The following is a 16,144-nucleotide window of genomic DNA, read 5'->3' as shown; positions in this document are numbered from 1 at the left end:
GATAGTATTTCAGTCAGTGATCAAATGTAAAAGCTTCCATGTCAAGTTTAAAATATTGTAAAAGCATCACCCTGGAATAAAGTTTTGTATTTTTTCTGTTCTTAGTTGATTTATCTCCTGAGTCTAACAATATTAGTTTCACACAATTTCTCATTTTTGTCACAAAACCAACAGTTACATGAAATAGAACATCAACATAAAAATATACTATATTAACTAAAGTTAAGCCATTTTTGTATTAAAACCTATGCATGAACCTCTAAATAAAAATATACTATATTAAATAAAAATATTTTGTGTATTATGTTGTGTACTCATTTACAGGTATATATATACATGTATGTATGTGTATATATATTTATATATATATATGTGTGTGTGTGTGTGTTAACTTGACCAGATTCAATAATAAACTGATTTATTATTACTGATTTACACTTTAAACTATTTATTTCATTTTTAAGCATCATTTTGTAAAAAATGGTGTCAGTTGCCATTTCATTTCCTGAAAGCAGGGCTGGACGCCACGCTGTTTGACTAACATTATTATGTAATATTTTTCATTCATGTGTGAGCTATCCTACACGCTCACTTGAGAAGGAATGATGCTGTCCTTTGAGACACACCAAACTAATTGTTCATGCTGCGTTTTTAGATATACTAAATTCACTAGATATTAGATTGTTATTATTATTTTTATTTTTTTAATGATTCATATTTGTGAGTCATTTCAGAAACAGATTTTATATAATAAATAAATTATTTATATACTTTATAAGAAATTATATATAATGCTATTTATTCATTCATTGCAAAATAATGCAATATATATGTGTGTGTGTGTGTGTGTGTGTGTGATTGCCAATATACGGGAGTTTAATATGTCTTCTGTTTCTCAGAAAAAAGAGATAATTGAGCCAGGAGAGTGTGTGGCAAGGGATAAAATGAGCTTAATTTTGTGAAAGCATGCTCTCTGGCTGCTGTTATGAGGCGAGGGGAACGGCTATGGTATGCATGGTGCTTTTTGTCAGGGAGGTTTAGAAAGCCCTCTTTAGAAGCTGGACACAACCATACAATCAGCTTAATGCCTGTGTGCAGGCTCTTAATGAATACCCCTGTGTGTGTTCAGCCCACAGTGAGAGTCCCTGTGTCCGTGACTGTTTCACTCTTGCCTAAAATTGAGATGAAGCCTTAGAGGCTATTGATTGTAGGTTGCACACTATGTTCATATACATGCATCATAAACTTGTTTGTTTACATTGTTTACACTGCTTATTATGCAGTCCAGTGTATGCGTAAATGATGAACATTAACCCCTCCTGAATTCTCCTCCTCCTCTTTTTTTTTTCTTCTTTTTTCAGGAACACGTTTTTTAGAGTCCCAATGTGAGTAGAGGCCAGCGATGGACTACAGCCGTACAGACGCTAACCTGGGTTTCTCCGCAGAACTGTTACCATAATCGAGACCAGATCCGCAGAATGCTGAGTCCCATTGTTCCCTATAGTAAGTGTAACCTTTCTAACGTCAAACCACAGAAAAGGCAATAAATAACCTATTGTCAACTCTAGTCTAGTAAAAAATTCCCCTACGGCTACTTAGGTATTTGGTTTGTTGGTAAACCAGTTTGAACAAAGCCACATTTTAAAAACGAAATGTCTCAGATGTTCACCCCAGTGTCCTCATCGTGATGTTTTAATGAAAATACCCAAATGTCATGGTTGGTAGGACAGGTGTGGGGGTGAGCTGATGGCTCTACCAGCAGAAACCCTGTGGTTCTGCCAGTGTCATCTCACCATGATTACCCACCAGTGTCCAGCTTACTAGCATAGTTACTTCCTCTATCTCTGTCCTTTTCTGTCTGTCTGTCTTTCTTTCTCTTCTTTTCTGCCTCCCTTTCTCCAGCTCTCTTCCCCCTCCTCACTGTTCTCGACTGACCTAATAACTGACGTGTCCAGTTTTAGCCCCCATTCCTAACCCCCCTGCCAGGCTTCATTTGAGCTCCGCGCTGGCCCTCTCCAAAACAGCATTGTTTGTAGGCCAGCATGGGGTTTCTTCCCCCAGTTCTGCCTGAAGAGATGCTTTTTTCTCCACTGTTTAGCTCTTCTTCTCTGTGCTATATAGGCATGACAGTTACATGAAAAGAGGGAGGGAAATCAAACTAAAGGACCAAGGCACCTCAATTTGAGATGTAATCATGTATTAATGAGTCGCCAGCTTGAATACCTTTCAGCTGGCTTGCTATGTTGTTGCAGCAACCGAAAACCATTGATGTCTAATATGGTGTTATAATTCCATTTAGCACGACATTCAGAGGACCTTTGTCATATGTGCCGATGGAATTACTTTTTGTGTTTGTTTTGATAAATTAATTTTGTCATGCAAATAGTTAGAACTGCATTCTGTAGGCCTACATATGTTTTAGAAGACAGGAAAAACTTGTTTTGATCAAGGGAAGAGCTTTTATATTTTAGTATAATCAGTACTAATCATAATCCACTTTTGGGTGGAATTCGGGTGAGTAAGATTAATGCAAAATAAGAAATTACTTTTATTCAGCGAGGATGCATTAAATTGTTCAAAAGTGACAGTGAAGACATTTATAATGTAACATAAGGATTTCTATTTCCTGAAAATATTATCCTTAAAGAAATGTATCATGGTTTCCACAAAAATATTAAGCAGTTTAATTTTACATGTTTTCAACATTAATAATAATAATAATTAATATTTTTGAAGGATCATGTGAGATTGAAGACTGGAGTAATGATGCTGAAAATTCAGCTTTGACTTCACAGGAATACTTTACATTTTACAATATATTAAAATAGAAAACGATTATTTAAATTCACAATATTTCTATTTTTACTGTATTTTTGTCAAATAGATATACAGCGAGCATTGGAGATTTCTTGTTAAATAATTAAAAAAAAATCTTACTTTGAAAGTTAGTTTGTAAATGATTTATTGATTATTAATTTATGTTTATAGTTTATTAAAGTTCTGCCTTTCCTTGTATAATGAATCAGTAATAGTTTCAAATCTGAAACTCTTTTCCGTCTAGTCTCTCTTTGCACACTTTATTTTCAAAAATGTCACAAAGCCCTGTCAGAATATTTTAAATTCTTTGAAGATCTAGAAAGTTGTTGTTTGTGTGTGTAATTTATTTAGCCTAGTGCACAAACCTCTTAACCACTGATTTGAGATTGCTAAAGTCGCAGATCCTGATTTTCCAGTACTGCAGCATGCATTTAGATTTTGGAACTGATCTTTTTGTTTCTAAAGTTTGATGCTTATGGACTGTGCATATATGTGTATGTGAATGTTTCCCTGAGTGTCTAGTGTGATATTAGGACAGCACACAAAGGTGTTAGATATCCCTCAGAGTTTACCCTTTGAGCTTTTAAAGCCAGGCAAATTCCTTTTCCTCCAGGTCGTTCGCAGTCCTGATATGTCCTTTCTGTTCATTCTGCCTCATAATTCGTCTGTGCCGGAGCCAGGTGAATGTAGGGCAGCTTATGTGGTATATATGTGAATAGTGTCACATCCATGCTGGAATTTACTTTGTGGAGCAACTGAGCATTTCTGACATCAGTGTTTATGTTTGAATCAAGAGGACAGGCATGATTGTACTCCAAATGTGCGTTTGAGCACTTGTTTGATGTCTGTCACATGCAATTACATATACTCTCATTGCATCCACAAACAAAAGCGTTGCATTGATGAGCATGTAGGAACCGTAAGCTGAAGAGGTTCAGAGTCAGAGCTGAAGGAAATCTGAGAGAGATTCCTGGGGCCATGGATACTCCTGGAGGGATTTGGTGCAAAGAATCTGTAATCTGCACTTCAAACACACCCTTAAATCAGTCCCAGGCCAGCAGCCCATGAGTTCTCTAACTCTTGTTGCTTGGGGGCCCTGCTGTCCAACATATTCCTTGTGTAAAGAGAAACAAGCATAGCCTCAGCTCTCTCGCTTTATGACCTCATTTCTTCCCTACTCCACACTAAAGGCCTGGGCAGATGAAGCACTCTAATTGCATCTGTTAAGTCATTAAGGCTTTGAGTTTGGTTTATAGGAAGGGGCGCTTTGGATGGCGCAGAAGGAGAGATTAACAACGAGCATCTAACACATCTATTCTAATGAGAGCAACAGGGTGAATACGCTTCTGGAGAGGCATGCGGACCCTTGAGTAAACAGGCAAGGTGCTGAAGTGTTTGTGTGAATGAGCGCGGGGTCATTAGCATTGGGTGTGAATGGACTTTAATTAGGCCGCAGTGCAGTCAGTGAGATGGAAAAGAATCTGCGGCCATAGGAAAAGCGAAAAGGGACCTCCCTGCCTCAGCTCATCATCTCACCATCGTTGAAGACCGCTCATTAGGCCCGTTGCTGCCACAATTAGGCTTCCAATTAAGTCCCGGACTTCTGAGGGTTATTGGGATAACCCTTATACACCCTTTGAGTGATATAAGATATCACTCAAAGGGCTTGTCCAAGGTTCTCTAATTAAAGGTATAGTTCACTCAAAAATGAAAATTGTGGCCTTATGTTTTTCCAAACATGTATGTCTTTGGAGCACAGAAGGAGTTGTTGTTTTTTGCACATACAGTGAAAGTCCATAGGGTCCAATGTTGTTTTTGGACCCCGATGACTTTCATTACATGGACAAAGCCGCTTGAAAACATTCTTCATTTGTGTTCTGCAGAAGATACATAAAGCGTTCCTGTAGCTCAAACAGTAGAGCATGGCACTGCAAAGGTCAACGATTCCCATGGAGAGCAAAAACTGATCAAATGCCACGGAAGTCGATTTGGATCGAAGCGTCAAATGCATAAATGTAAATATAACAAGGTCATACAGGTTTGGAATGATATGAGGGTGAGTAAATGACAGAATTTAGGTTTTTGGATGAACTATCCCTTTAAGCTGGAGCGAGTTTTTTCAGATCAGGCATTTGCGTAACATACTTTATGTCCAGCGTTCAATCCAAGTCTTATTTGTGAGTGTGCACACAGAACATCCCAACACGGTTGTAGGGTTATTAAATAAAGCGGCCAGGGAATTCGAGAGAGGGCACTGATACGCAGTCCGGACACTCCGTGAGGGGGCAGGGTGAAAAGGAAGGAGTGGGGGGGGGGGGGAGAGAGAGATTGGAAGAAGGAGATGGAGGAGAACAGGGGGAGATGGAGGAGAGATTGGGTAAGAGGGACAGATGGAAGGGGGTGATTGGTCATCACAGAGCCTAAGGACAGCTGTTCTTTGATATATTAGTGGACACAATGACCTAAACCTGGCCTGCGGCCGCAGAAAATAGGAACCCTGTTTTTCTTAAAGGGGAGGGGTCCCAGGCATTTGGCCATTTGTGGACAAGAATTAGCTGGTCAGGGGGATGGGGATGTTGTTTTTAAAATTATGAGCATCTAATCATTCATTCAAACCACCAAGGCTATTTGTTTTTCTCATTTTCATTGCAAAATGAGCTAAAATGTGCACAAGTATGTATTCACAATTGAAACAGATATTGCACTTGATTTTTTCCTCCCCATTTTTATTCTAGTCATCATTAACATGAACCCACGGATTGCAACTTACTGTGTCCCAAAATGCAAAGCAATAACACCTTCAAAGCTGAGATTATGGACTGCAGCTCACATGGATGACTAGTGAGAAAGAGTGAGAGAGAGAGACAGAGAGAGAAGGAAAAAAATCTGATCATTCACTGCCACTCTAGAAGATAGGCTCCTTCCTCTTGGGACCCCACGGGGCCTGGCTGAAAAGAGCCACGGCGTCTGGCAGTGTGCAGAGGAGCAGGTGTGAAAACTCGTAAGGCCTGTAGCTACCCCACTTGAATGATGGTCAAATTACTCCTTAAACTGATGTTTCCATTAGCGTTTTATTCGTGACACTCATGTAGACACCGTAAGAGCTACAGCAAAACAAAAACAATAAAACAAACAAACACTGTCACTCCAACACATTAACCAACATCACAATAAAACGATACAGTTACAAAAATGATAAACATTACACTTCGTTTACCTTATAACCCTCAAATGGGATGCACAAAACTTCATGGGGGGGAAGAAAACCGTCATGCATTAAGCTGCATCCTTCACGAAAGTGTGCGCACTGCACAAGGCGGAAACACAGCGTGCTTTATACACGTGTTGGTGCACGTTAAGGCCGTATCATAATAAAAGTCCTTCAAAATAACTAAACATATAAATCGGTACAGACCTTATATTCAAGCAAATTAGCAATCAGTTACACTCCCACCAAATCATGAGTTATAATAAACAAATGATTTCAAAATTACAATGACACTTCAAACAATAAAAAAAATAATAATAATAGTAATAATAACAAAAAAAAAAACTTTAACAAGTCTCCAACAGTAAAACCAATTTCTGAACAGGACGTTCAATTACAGAAAGCTTCCCTAGACGTTTTCCCTTCTTTCCAAGATCTTTGTCACCAAGATGAACCCTAACTCTCCTCACAAGTCCATCCGAATCTATGGTTGTTTCTACAATCCTACCTAACAACCATTTGTGTCTAGGTAGATCGTTGTCCTTGACAATCACTATGTCCCCTATTAACAAATTTCTCTTAGGGGTGTGCCAACGCTGTCTGACTGCAATATTTGAGAGATACTCTTTACGCCAGCGACTCCAGAATTGTTCAGCAAGATATTGGACATGGCGCCACCCTTTTCTGGCATAAAGATCTTCTTTAGTGAACTTGCCTGGAGGAGGTAAAGCAATAGTGGATTTCATGGTAAGAAAATGATTTGGCGTTATGGGTTCAAGGCTATTTGGATCGCTTAAATTGTTGACAGTGAGTGGGCGACTGTTTACGATTGACATAGCTTCGTAGAGGAACGCTCTTAAAGATGAATCATCAACCCTTTCAGAAGCAATTGAAAGTGTAGACTGGAGGACACTTCTGACAGTCCTAATCTGTCGCTCCCATACACCTCCTGTATGACTTGCACATGGTGCATTCATCACAAAGTCGCACTGATTCAAAGCCAAGAAGTTATTCAGCTTCTCAGTGTCAAGTTCTTGGAGTGCTTCAGCCAACTCATTCTTAGCCCCCACAAAGTTGCTCCCTTGATCAGATCTAATCTGCCGCACGGCTCCACGTATGGAAATAAAACAGCGCAAGCCATTAATGAAGGAATCTGTTGACATTGAATCAAGCATCTCAATATGAATGGCACGAGAAGACAGACAAGTAAAGATCAATCCATATCTTTTGTGCACCTTTCGTCCTAGTTTCACAGAAAATGGACCAAAACAATCCATACCACAGTAAGTGAATGGTGGAGAAGGATTCACTCTCTCTGAAGGCAAGTCAGCCATCTTTTGCTCTTCTGTTGGACGCCTGTGTTTTCTACAGGTAACACAATTACGCACATGAGATGCTACAACACGATTGATGCCTGGAATCCAAAACCCCCTTGAACGAATCTCATTGATGGTAAATCCTTTGCCTTGATGTTTAACTCTTTCATGGCAGTCAGCTATGATCAATTTTGTAATGTGATGGTCTTTGGGGATAATTGTAGGATGTTTGAGTAGACTACAAATAGAAGAATTGCGAAGTCTTCCTCCCACCTTAAGCACACCATCACTATCAAGAAATGGATCAAGGTTGCACAATTCATTGTGAGATGACAATTGGATACCTTTACTTAATGTTTTCAATTCAATTTCAAACACATGTTTTTGCAGAAGTTTGATTATGAGGCACTCAGCCTTTTCTCTTTCCTCAACTGTAGAAAGTCTGTTTGACTTATCCTTGCGAATCCATCGTTGAATACGTGCAATTGCTCGTATTACCTGAGACCAAGACGAGAACTTTGACAGGCGAATTACAATAGTTTCCTGTTCCACTGCTTTTGTGTTAAGCGTTTGAGAACATCTGACTTCAGAGTCACCTAGTTGTAATTCTGAAATCTCGTTGGCGGGAAGAACCATATCCTTATTCCATAAAAACCTCGGCCCTGTGAACCAGTCAGATGAAATCATTTCATCAACAGTGAGACCTCTTGAGACATGATCTGCAGGATTGTCCCTTGTTGGAACATACCGCCATTGCTGCGGAACTGTACTTAAATGAATCCTTTGTACTCTGTTAGCAACAAATGTATGAAATCGTCTGGCCTCATTATTGATATATCCCAGAACAACCTTGGAGTCAGTCCAGAAAAACTCTGTGATGTCAGGATACCGAAGTTCTTGCTTAAGGATTTTACTAACATTTACTGAAACGACTGCAGCAGTCAACTCCAACCTTGGAATAGTTGTAATCTTTAAAGGAGATACACGAGACTTCCCCATGGCTAGAGCAACATGGACATCTTTACTTTCATTCTTCAACCTCAGATATGAGCACTGTCCATAGCCACTAGTACTAGCATCTGAAAAATGATGCAGCTCTACTTCTGTTACCTTTCCAAACCCAGGAGGAGCATATGTGCGGGGAATATTCACTTTCTTCAAGTTGCCCAAATCTCTTCTCCAGCACTCCCAACTTGGCTGCAACTCATTTTTCAGTGTGTCATCCCAACCTGTACCATGTCTGCATACTTCCTGAAGTATTTTCTTTCCATGAAAAATGAATGGAGCTAAGAACCCTAATGGGTCATACAATGATGCAATCGTAGATAAGATTCCACGTCGAGTTGCTGGCTGTTCCTTGAGAGAAATATCAAACTTGAAACAATCACGTTCAATGTTCCACTGAATCCCCAATGTTCGCTCTGTCAAGGAATCAAATGAGAGATCAGGTTCCTTTACATTGATTGCTCGTTCTGAGGGAGGAATACTTTCCAGCACAGCATTATAATTGGACACAAATTTGTGAAGTCTAAGGCCACCAATGGCACAAAGGTCTCGGGCTTCTTGAGCAAGTTGAATTGCATCCTCTGTTGTTTGTACACTTGTAACACCATCATCTACATAGAAATCATTCATTACAAACTGAAATCCCAAAGGGTACTGATCTTTGTTACCTTCAGCCAAATGCTTCAATCCATAGTTCACACATCCTGGAGATGAAGACGCTCCAAAGAGATGAACTGTCATTCTGTACTCTCGAGGTTGTTCTTTTAAATCTCCATTTCTCCACCACAAGAAACGCAGAAAGTCTCTGTCTGCTTCAGGCACATGGAACTGATGAAACATTTTCTCAATATCACATATTAAAGCAACAGGGTGCTGGCGAAATCTGAGAAGAACACCGGTCAAATTGTTCATCAAGTCAGGTCCTTGTAAAAGATGATCATTTAAACTTATTCCATCATACCTCGCAGAACAATCAAAAACAACTCTCAGCTTGTCTGGTTTCTTCGGGTGATAAACACCGTGATGAGGAACATACCATTTTTCACCTTGACTCCCTCCATCTTTAACTTCCTCTGCCTCTCCTCTGTCAATGACCTCCTCCATAAATTTCACATAACGCTCTTTGTACCTTTGGTCCTTTAACAATTTTCTCTTTAGATGGTTAAGTCTCACAAGAGCAAGTTGTCTGTTGTCTGGCAAATTAGGTCTCTCTTTAAAGGGTAGAGGCATTTCATAGTGTCCAGAGCTATTTTTCTTTATACCATCACTTAATTTGTTCAAAAAGATGATGTCATCTTGAGAAAGAGTTTTTTCATCATCATTAGCATCTTTAAAATCAGATTCTAAAATGCGTATAGCATCTGCTGGAGTCAATGAAGGAATTTCCTTAACAGAAAGTCTATGACAAAGACTAGTGATACCTGAAGAGTCAAGCCTGGGTAATGAAGGTCCAACAATGCTCCAACCCAAATCAGTTTTGACAGCATAAGGTTCATCATTCTCTCCTAAAATCGCTTGTCTTGGTGCCAGCGCTCTAGCACAATTATAGCCAATCAAAAGACCAGCTTCACAGTCCTTTAAAGAGGGTATCTCCTCAGCAATTGCAGAAAGATGATTCCAAAGTTTGGCTGTTTCACACGTAGGTATATGTGCATGGTTGACTGGAATACAATCTTTAGTATAAACAGGGGGGAGTTCAATATAAGTAGCAGAACTATAACCCCTTACACGAAGTCCTGAAATCCTTTCACTCTTCACTATGGTGTCCTTTCCAGTCATAGTGGTCAGTTTTAACTTGACAGGAAATTTATCTGCCTGCAAGACATTGCTCACTTCTTGGTCGATAAAGGTTGTATCACTCTGTGAATCGAGCAAGGCATAAACAAGTTTTTCTGTACTCACATTGTTGCTTGATGATAACCATACTGGCACAACCATCGATGTATAAGATGATCCCTTTCCGGCCACACTCAGAGACAGAACGGCTGTCGACTCATCTTCTAACCTTGGAGCAGATGCAGTTAATGGAACTAGCCTTTCTCTTTTGGTGAAGTTATCATCATGAAGGCAAGTAGGATGTTTCCCTTTACATGAGTTACAGGAATGGCGATGACGACAGTCTCTTACACTATGGCCAGTTTTCAAACATCCATAACAAAGATTGTTTTCCTTCACATATGTCCGTCGTTCTGCTAGTGTCTTGGTCATCAATTTGGAACAATCATAGAGCTGATGTTGAGGATCTTGACAAAACACGCAGGGAGGTTTGACATTTTTCTTGATGATCTTTGGTCTGTTAAGTCCCAAATCAGTCTGAGTATTTAAGACATTAGCCTTATTTCCTTTGGACTCTCTGAAAGTTTGTTTGTTAACAGATGTTAAGCTGAGAGCGTAAGATGATGTGACTGGATTACAACCAATCTCTGCTTCTAACGAAACAAATGCTGCAAAGGTCTTAAAGTCAGGAAAATCCTTATTGTCTCTCAAGGTTTGTGTAACTTGTCGATTCCAACGCGAAGCAGCCCATTCAGGTAGTTTTTGAACTAACTTTTGGTTTTCGTCACAGTCATTTAAGATTTGTAAACTTGCAACATGAGGTATGGCATCTTGACAGGCGTTAAGAAAATCCGAAAATTCTCTAAGTCCAATAGCATCCTTTGATTGAATTTTTGGCCAATTTGCAAGCTTCTGGCGAAAGGCACGTTGAATAACAAATGATTGACCATACCTTTGATCTAATTTGCTCCAGGCATCCTTATAAGCTTCGTCGTCACTCCTGTAGAAGGTACCATCCAAGATTTTGCGTGCCGATCCACCCACATACCTTTTTAGATAATAAAGTTTGTCAGCAGCAGATATACTCTTTCGATCAATCAATGACATAAAGGAAGCCTTCCACTCAACATACTGAATGGGATCACCATTAAACACAAAGGGCTCTGGAGCTGGCAATCTGTTCAAATTTATGCTGTCTTGTAGGGCTTGAACAAGAAAAGGCAGTTCATTTTGAGATGGAGATATGTCATTAGCAGGTTGGCTAGAAAAGCTTGGAGGCAGGCAATGTTGTTCTCTGATAACCCGGTTTATTGAAGGATTATCAACTTCCTGCACTGCTATCCGATTATAGACCTCGAACCTTGCCTGTGCTACTTTTAAATCCTTTTCCGCCTGTAACTGCTCTAGTTCACGTTTTTGAGCATCTAGGTCTCTTTCTTGTCTCTCTTGCAACTCGTGAATTTTCTCCTTCCGTTTATTTTCCTCCATCAGCATTTTGTACTCCACTTCCTTTGCCGCCAATTCTGCAGCTGCTTCGGCATGTTTTGATGCTACACATGAAGATGCAGAACGATGACTTGACCGAGCACTAGACTTATGGCTAATTCGAGAAACAGTAGAGCCATAGATAGAACGAGCATGGCTAGATTCAAGCAAATCCTTCAAGCGATGTTTTACTTGTTCTACATCAAATTCATCAATGCCTGATATTCTTTCATAAGCAACTTTTATTATTTCTGTTGTCACAGCCTCACAAGCATCAATACGACGTCTCAGTTCAGTAGATGGCGTGACATAATTTCTAACTTCAACATAGATATGCATAACTTTCTCCTTTTCCTCTTCCAAGGTGTCAATTAGAGTTGCTAGCTGGCTCTCAGTAATATCAGACTTGAGTTGATTTCTAGCCTTACGTGCAGACATTTTCCATTGTTCGTACATGGAAATAAGCTTTCTTTCTCTCTTCTGAATTTCATCTTTTTGAAATGCAAGCATTTTTTCTGTAGGATTTCGTGGACGAACAGAACGTCGAGGACCTTGAGATTCTGCTAAATCTTCTTGAAGTTTACTTTTAAGTTCACTCAAAGTTTGTTCTTTAGTCTCAATTGTCTCTATTATCTGTTGTCTCTTTAAACTCTCTGTTGATGTTTGATATTCATGATTAAGGGTTTCAATATCATGTTGGAGACTATTAATCAGCCCTTCACATTCAACAATATCAACACAATTATTTGACTCAGTCATTTTAAAATTACCAGATTAACACACACAATAATATAAGATGTCCAGCACAGTTAAAAGTCATTTAAATTACAAAACAGTAATCATGTAGCCTCAAACATTAATATCAAGTGTTTTAAATAACCCTTTTTAAAGACAGATATTTCCTTTAAAACTCGTATAAATATCCCTTCTTCAAACACAACAAAGGATTTGGTCTTTCAAAAGGCTTTAAACATTTCAACCCTTGTATTAAACTTGAAGAAAATGTCTATAGTTGGTTAAATGTTTCACCTTAATATCCTTTTACTGCTGTAGAAGTGCGTGGAGGGATAAATGTCACCTGAAGAAGAACACAGTCTTTCGCAATCCGTAGTATATCGTTTAATCCTTGATTTCAGCCGTAGTTATCCATAAACGAACCACATTTGACCATCGGAAATCGACCTGCTGCCCGTGAACATCCACTTCTTAAAGACCCGTCGGCATGGACACCAGTCATTAACGCAGCAGAGTCGAACGACGAATGGCCAAGCTCTTACTGTAGCTACCCCACTTGAATGATGGTCAAATTACTCCTTAAACTGATGTTTCCATTAGCGTTTTATTCGTGACACTCATGTAGACACCGTAAGAGCTACAGCAAAACAAAAACAATAAAACAAACAAACACTGTCACTCCAACACATTAACCAACATCACAATAAAACGATACAGTTACAAAAATGATAAACATTACACTTCGTTTACCTTATAACCCTCAAATGGGATGCACAAAACTTCATGGGGGGGAAGAAAACCGTCATGCATTAAGCTGCATCCTTCACGAAAGTGTGCGCACTGCACAAGGCGGAAACACAGCGTGCTTTATACACGTGTTGGTGCACGTTAAGGCCGTATCATAATAAAAGTCCTTCAAAATAACTAAACATATAAATCGGTACAGACCTTATATTCAAGCAAATTAGCAATCAGTTACAAGGCCCACCGCCTCTTCTGCTATTACATCTTTTTAGGTCCATGAAAAGGGAGCAGATGAGCATAAAGAAAGAGACAGAGAGATCATGTTAACCACACTGCTGTAACTAATGCATCACTTCATAAAACATTTCATAGTTCTGCCCTGTTATGCATGCCTTGTAAATTATGAGGAGCTGCTGTCAGGATTTTTAAGCAAGGACCTCACACAAATTTTTCCTTATGTTCTTTATTCTTTATCTGATCTGCCTTCATCCAGGAACATAACAGATTTTCACAAGACATCATTGATATGTTTTTTTTGTTTTTTAGTTTAATTGGTGTGCATCACCATTGCGCATGCCTACAATATGCCTTTTTTCTGCCACAGGGACAGAAATATTTTTGAAAACTACATATTTTAAGTAGGGTTGGGTATCGTTTGAATTTGAACGATTCCGATTCCGATTCCAATTCCTTGTTTCGATTCCGGTTCTCAACGATTCTCGATTCCGATTCTTTTAAGAGGTAGGGTCAAAAAAGTTTAGATCAATTTTAATTCTATGAATTTTTTACTTTTTATGAACTTTACTATGAATTTCTCACAGGGCTGTTTTCAACTACAGTACAATATAAATATCAAATCTATTTTAAACAATTTTTTTAGGATATTTTAAATGAGCTAGCTAACCAACGGTCTTTCTGAAGGAAATAGTCTGACCTAAATGGGCTATCAGGTAAAATAGGCTAAATAAGGTTGTTTACACTCATGTGTAAATGTGTTTTCATCATTTATTTATTTATTTATTTATTTTACGTTCGCCGGCATCGCGCGCAGTTTTCAAACGAACGAGCAGAGGACGAGAGAATATGGTTGTAACTTGCAAGATACCGAAGAATAAGAAAACATCATATAAGTACGTTTTTAAAGTTTAACGTCAGGGTTGTTTGCTCTGAATACATTTTATGAGGCACTGTGAGTTAATAGGGGAACGTGAGTAAAATGAATCCGATCGCTCAAACCACTTCAGGAGGTGGCCTGGGCCGCATTCCAGACGAAACTGGACAAGTGTAAATGCATCTGGTTGTTGAAACATATGTAAATTGTCCTCCTCCCAAAAATGCAAAAAAAAAAATAAATAAATAAACGTGTGAGAGCGTGTTATAGGCTATGTAATGTAATAGCCAGATACGACGATACTGGAACACGCGCGTCACCGCAGATGAGAAGCTGAGCATCTGTTCATTAAGCCAACGTGCAAACTATCGCAAAGTAAAGTGAAAGTAAGTCGCAGACGCTTAACACATAATCATCATCATTAAAAGTAAAGAAAGAAATGATCTTACCAGGGCTGTTGTCACTCTCTCTTATTGCGGTAATTGATTTTGAAATTAGCTGATGATCAATAAAATGCAGCTCATATCTGTTGCTTTCAGTGACGTGCACAATCTGCATATAGCGCGGGAATTGAAGATCGGATTTAAATCCGTTTCGCAAAAACACATTTATGTGACCAGGTGTAAATGGAATCGTTTTGATTAATCAGATAGCTATCCAATCTGAGAAAACGCATGAAGTGACCAGGTGTAAACAGCCCCTAACAGCGGTGTTTTCTTCCGGTCGGCAGACTGGGAATCGAAACTAGGAATCGAAATTTAAACTTTTGAACGATTCCGGGAAAATCGCAAAGCTAGTCCCGGTTCCAATCGATACTCGATACTCGATACCCAAGCCTAATTTTAAGTGTTTTTTATTTTTAGCATTTATACTGAAATATAGAATATCTCTATTTATTTATTTTTGGATTTAAATGAAAATAAGAAGTACCAACACTGTACAGCCTGAAGTATCGTATCGTAAAGGCTTTGCATGACTTGGCTTTGCATAAAATGCCCAATGGGCTTACATCATTGACATTTTGCAGTTCCTCAGCCTAAAGCATTGATTCAGAGACGTCTGTATACAGAATACAAATCAGCTGATGATTAGAACGCTGGGTGCCATCTTATCTGCACTGAGGTGATTAATTCATGTAAACACAATCCTCCCTCTGCAGTCTTTTCAACCAGATCTACCCCTTTCTCTCTGTCTCTCTCATCTTTCTCCCTCTCTCTCCCTCCTTCATCTTTATTCTCTCTTGAAAGAGCCCTTCTTTTGTGGCATCTGCGTTCTTCAAAGGGAGTTCCACACATACCAGCACTGTGGGCTGAAGTTTCAGGACATAATTCCTAACAGGATGCTCACTGTGCACCCGTACAACTCCTTTTCGGTTGTTTTGAAGTTTAACTGACAGAAAGTGGTAGTAATTAATCAAATACTCTGAACTGAGCAATCGGGTGTGTGTGTGTGTTGTTATTCCCGGTTGCTTCCCTTTAAAGTTGTCTCTTATTTCAACAGTGTTAGGGTAGCTGGATGTGTACTCTTTGGATTTGTCTGTGTGCTGTTTAGTTGCAGTGCAGATGCAGAGGGTCTCTTGATCAGTGTTTGTAGGATTTGATATTTGAATTTGCAATGAGGGGGGTGTTTTTAGTAGATAAACCTACTTAAATCTATGTGTGGGGTTTAGGGAATGGGTACCCACCATAATACCTGATTGGATTGATTCAGCCTGCTCCTGTTTACAACTGGCCCCTGTGCAATCTGCCTGGTTTAATGGCCCCGTGTCCCAGAAGGCTTGTTGCATCCATGTAGGTTTTGTTCCTCAGGGCAGGAAAACAAAAGTGACGTGGCCTGAAAGTGCACACGGACCCCTGGGGAGCTGTGAAAAGCTGAGCATCCTCCGGCAGCCGGGCCTGCTCGGCTCTCACATTGCAGAACCTTCTGCTCCGACATCCTGCTTGTAGT

The 16,144-nt window shown here is 39.4% G+C and overlaps 1 protein-coding gene across 2 annotated transcripts in view; it reads left to right on the top strand.

Moving 5' to 3' along the window:
• fignl2 (fidgetin like 2) overlaps positions 1 to 16,144 on the top strand; it is a 58,529-nt gene that overhangs the window by 32,994 nt on the left and 9,391 nt on the right. For both annotated transcript variants that reach the window (XM_084099783.1, XM_084099782.1), the window contains one exon: positions 1,362 to 1,503. In XM_084099783.1, the coding sequence (XP_083955909.1) occupies positions 1,479 to 1,503 (25 nt within the window). In that variant the 5' untranslated portion in view covers positions 1,362 to 1,478. The remainder of the gene's footprint in view (positions 1 to 1,361; positions 1,504 to 16,144) is intronic.

The sequence above is a fragment of the Abramis brama genome (genome assembly GCF_963993115.1).
Source record: "Abramis brama genome assembly, chromosome: 22".
NCBI lineage: Eukaryota > Metazoa > Chordata > Actinopteri > Cypriniformes > Leuciscidae > Abramis > Abramis brama.
This window is presented reverse-complemented; position numbering and strand designations above follow the sequence as displayed.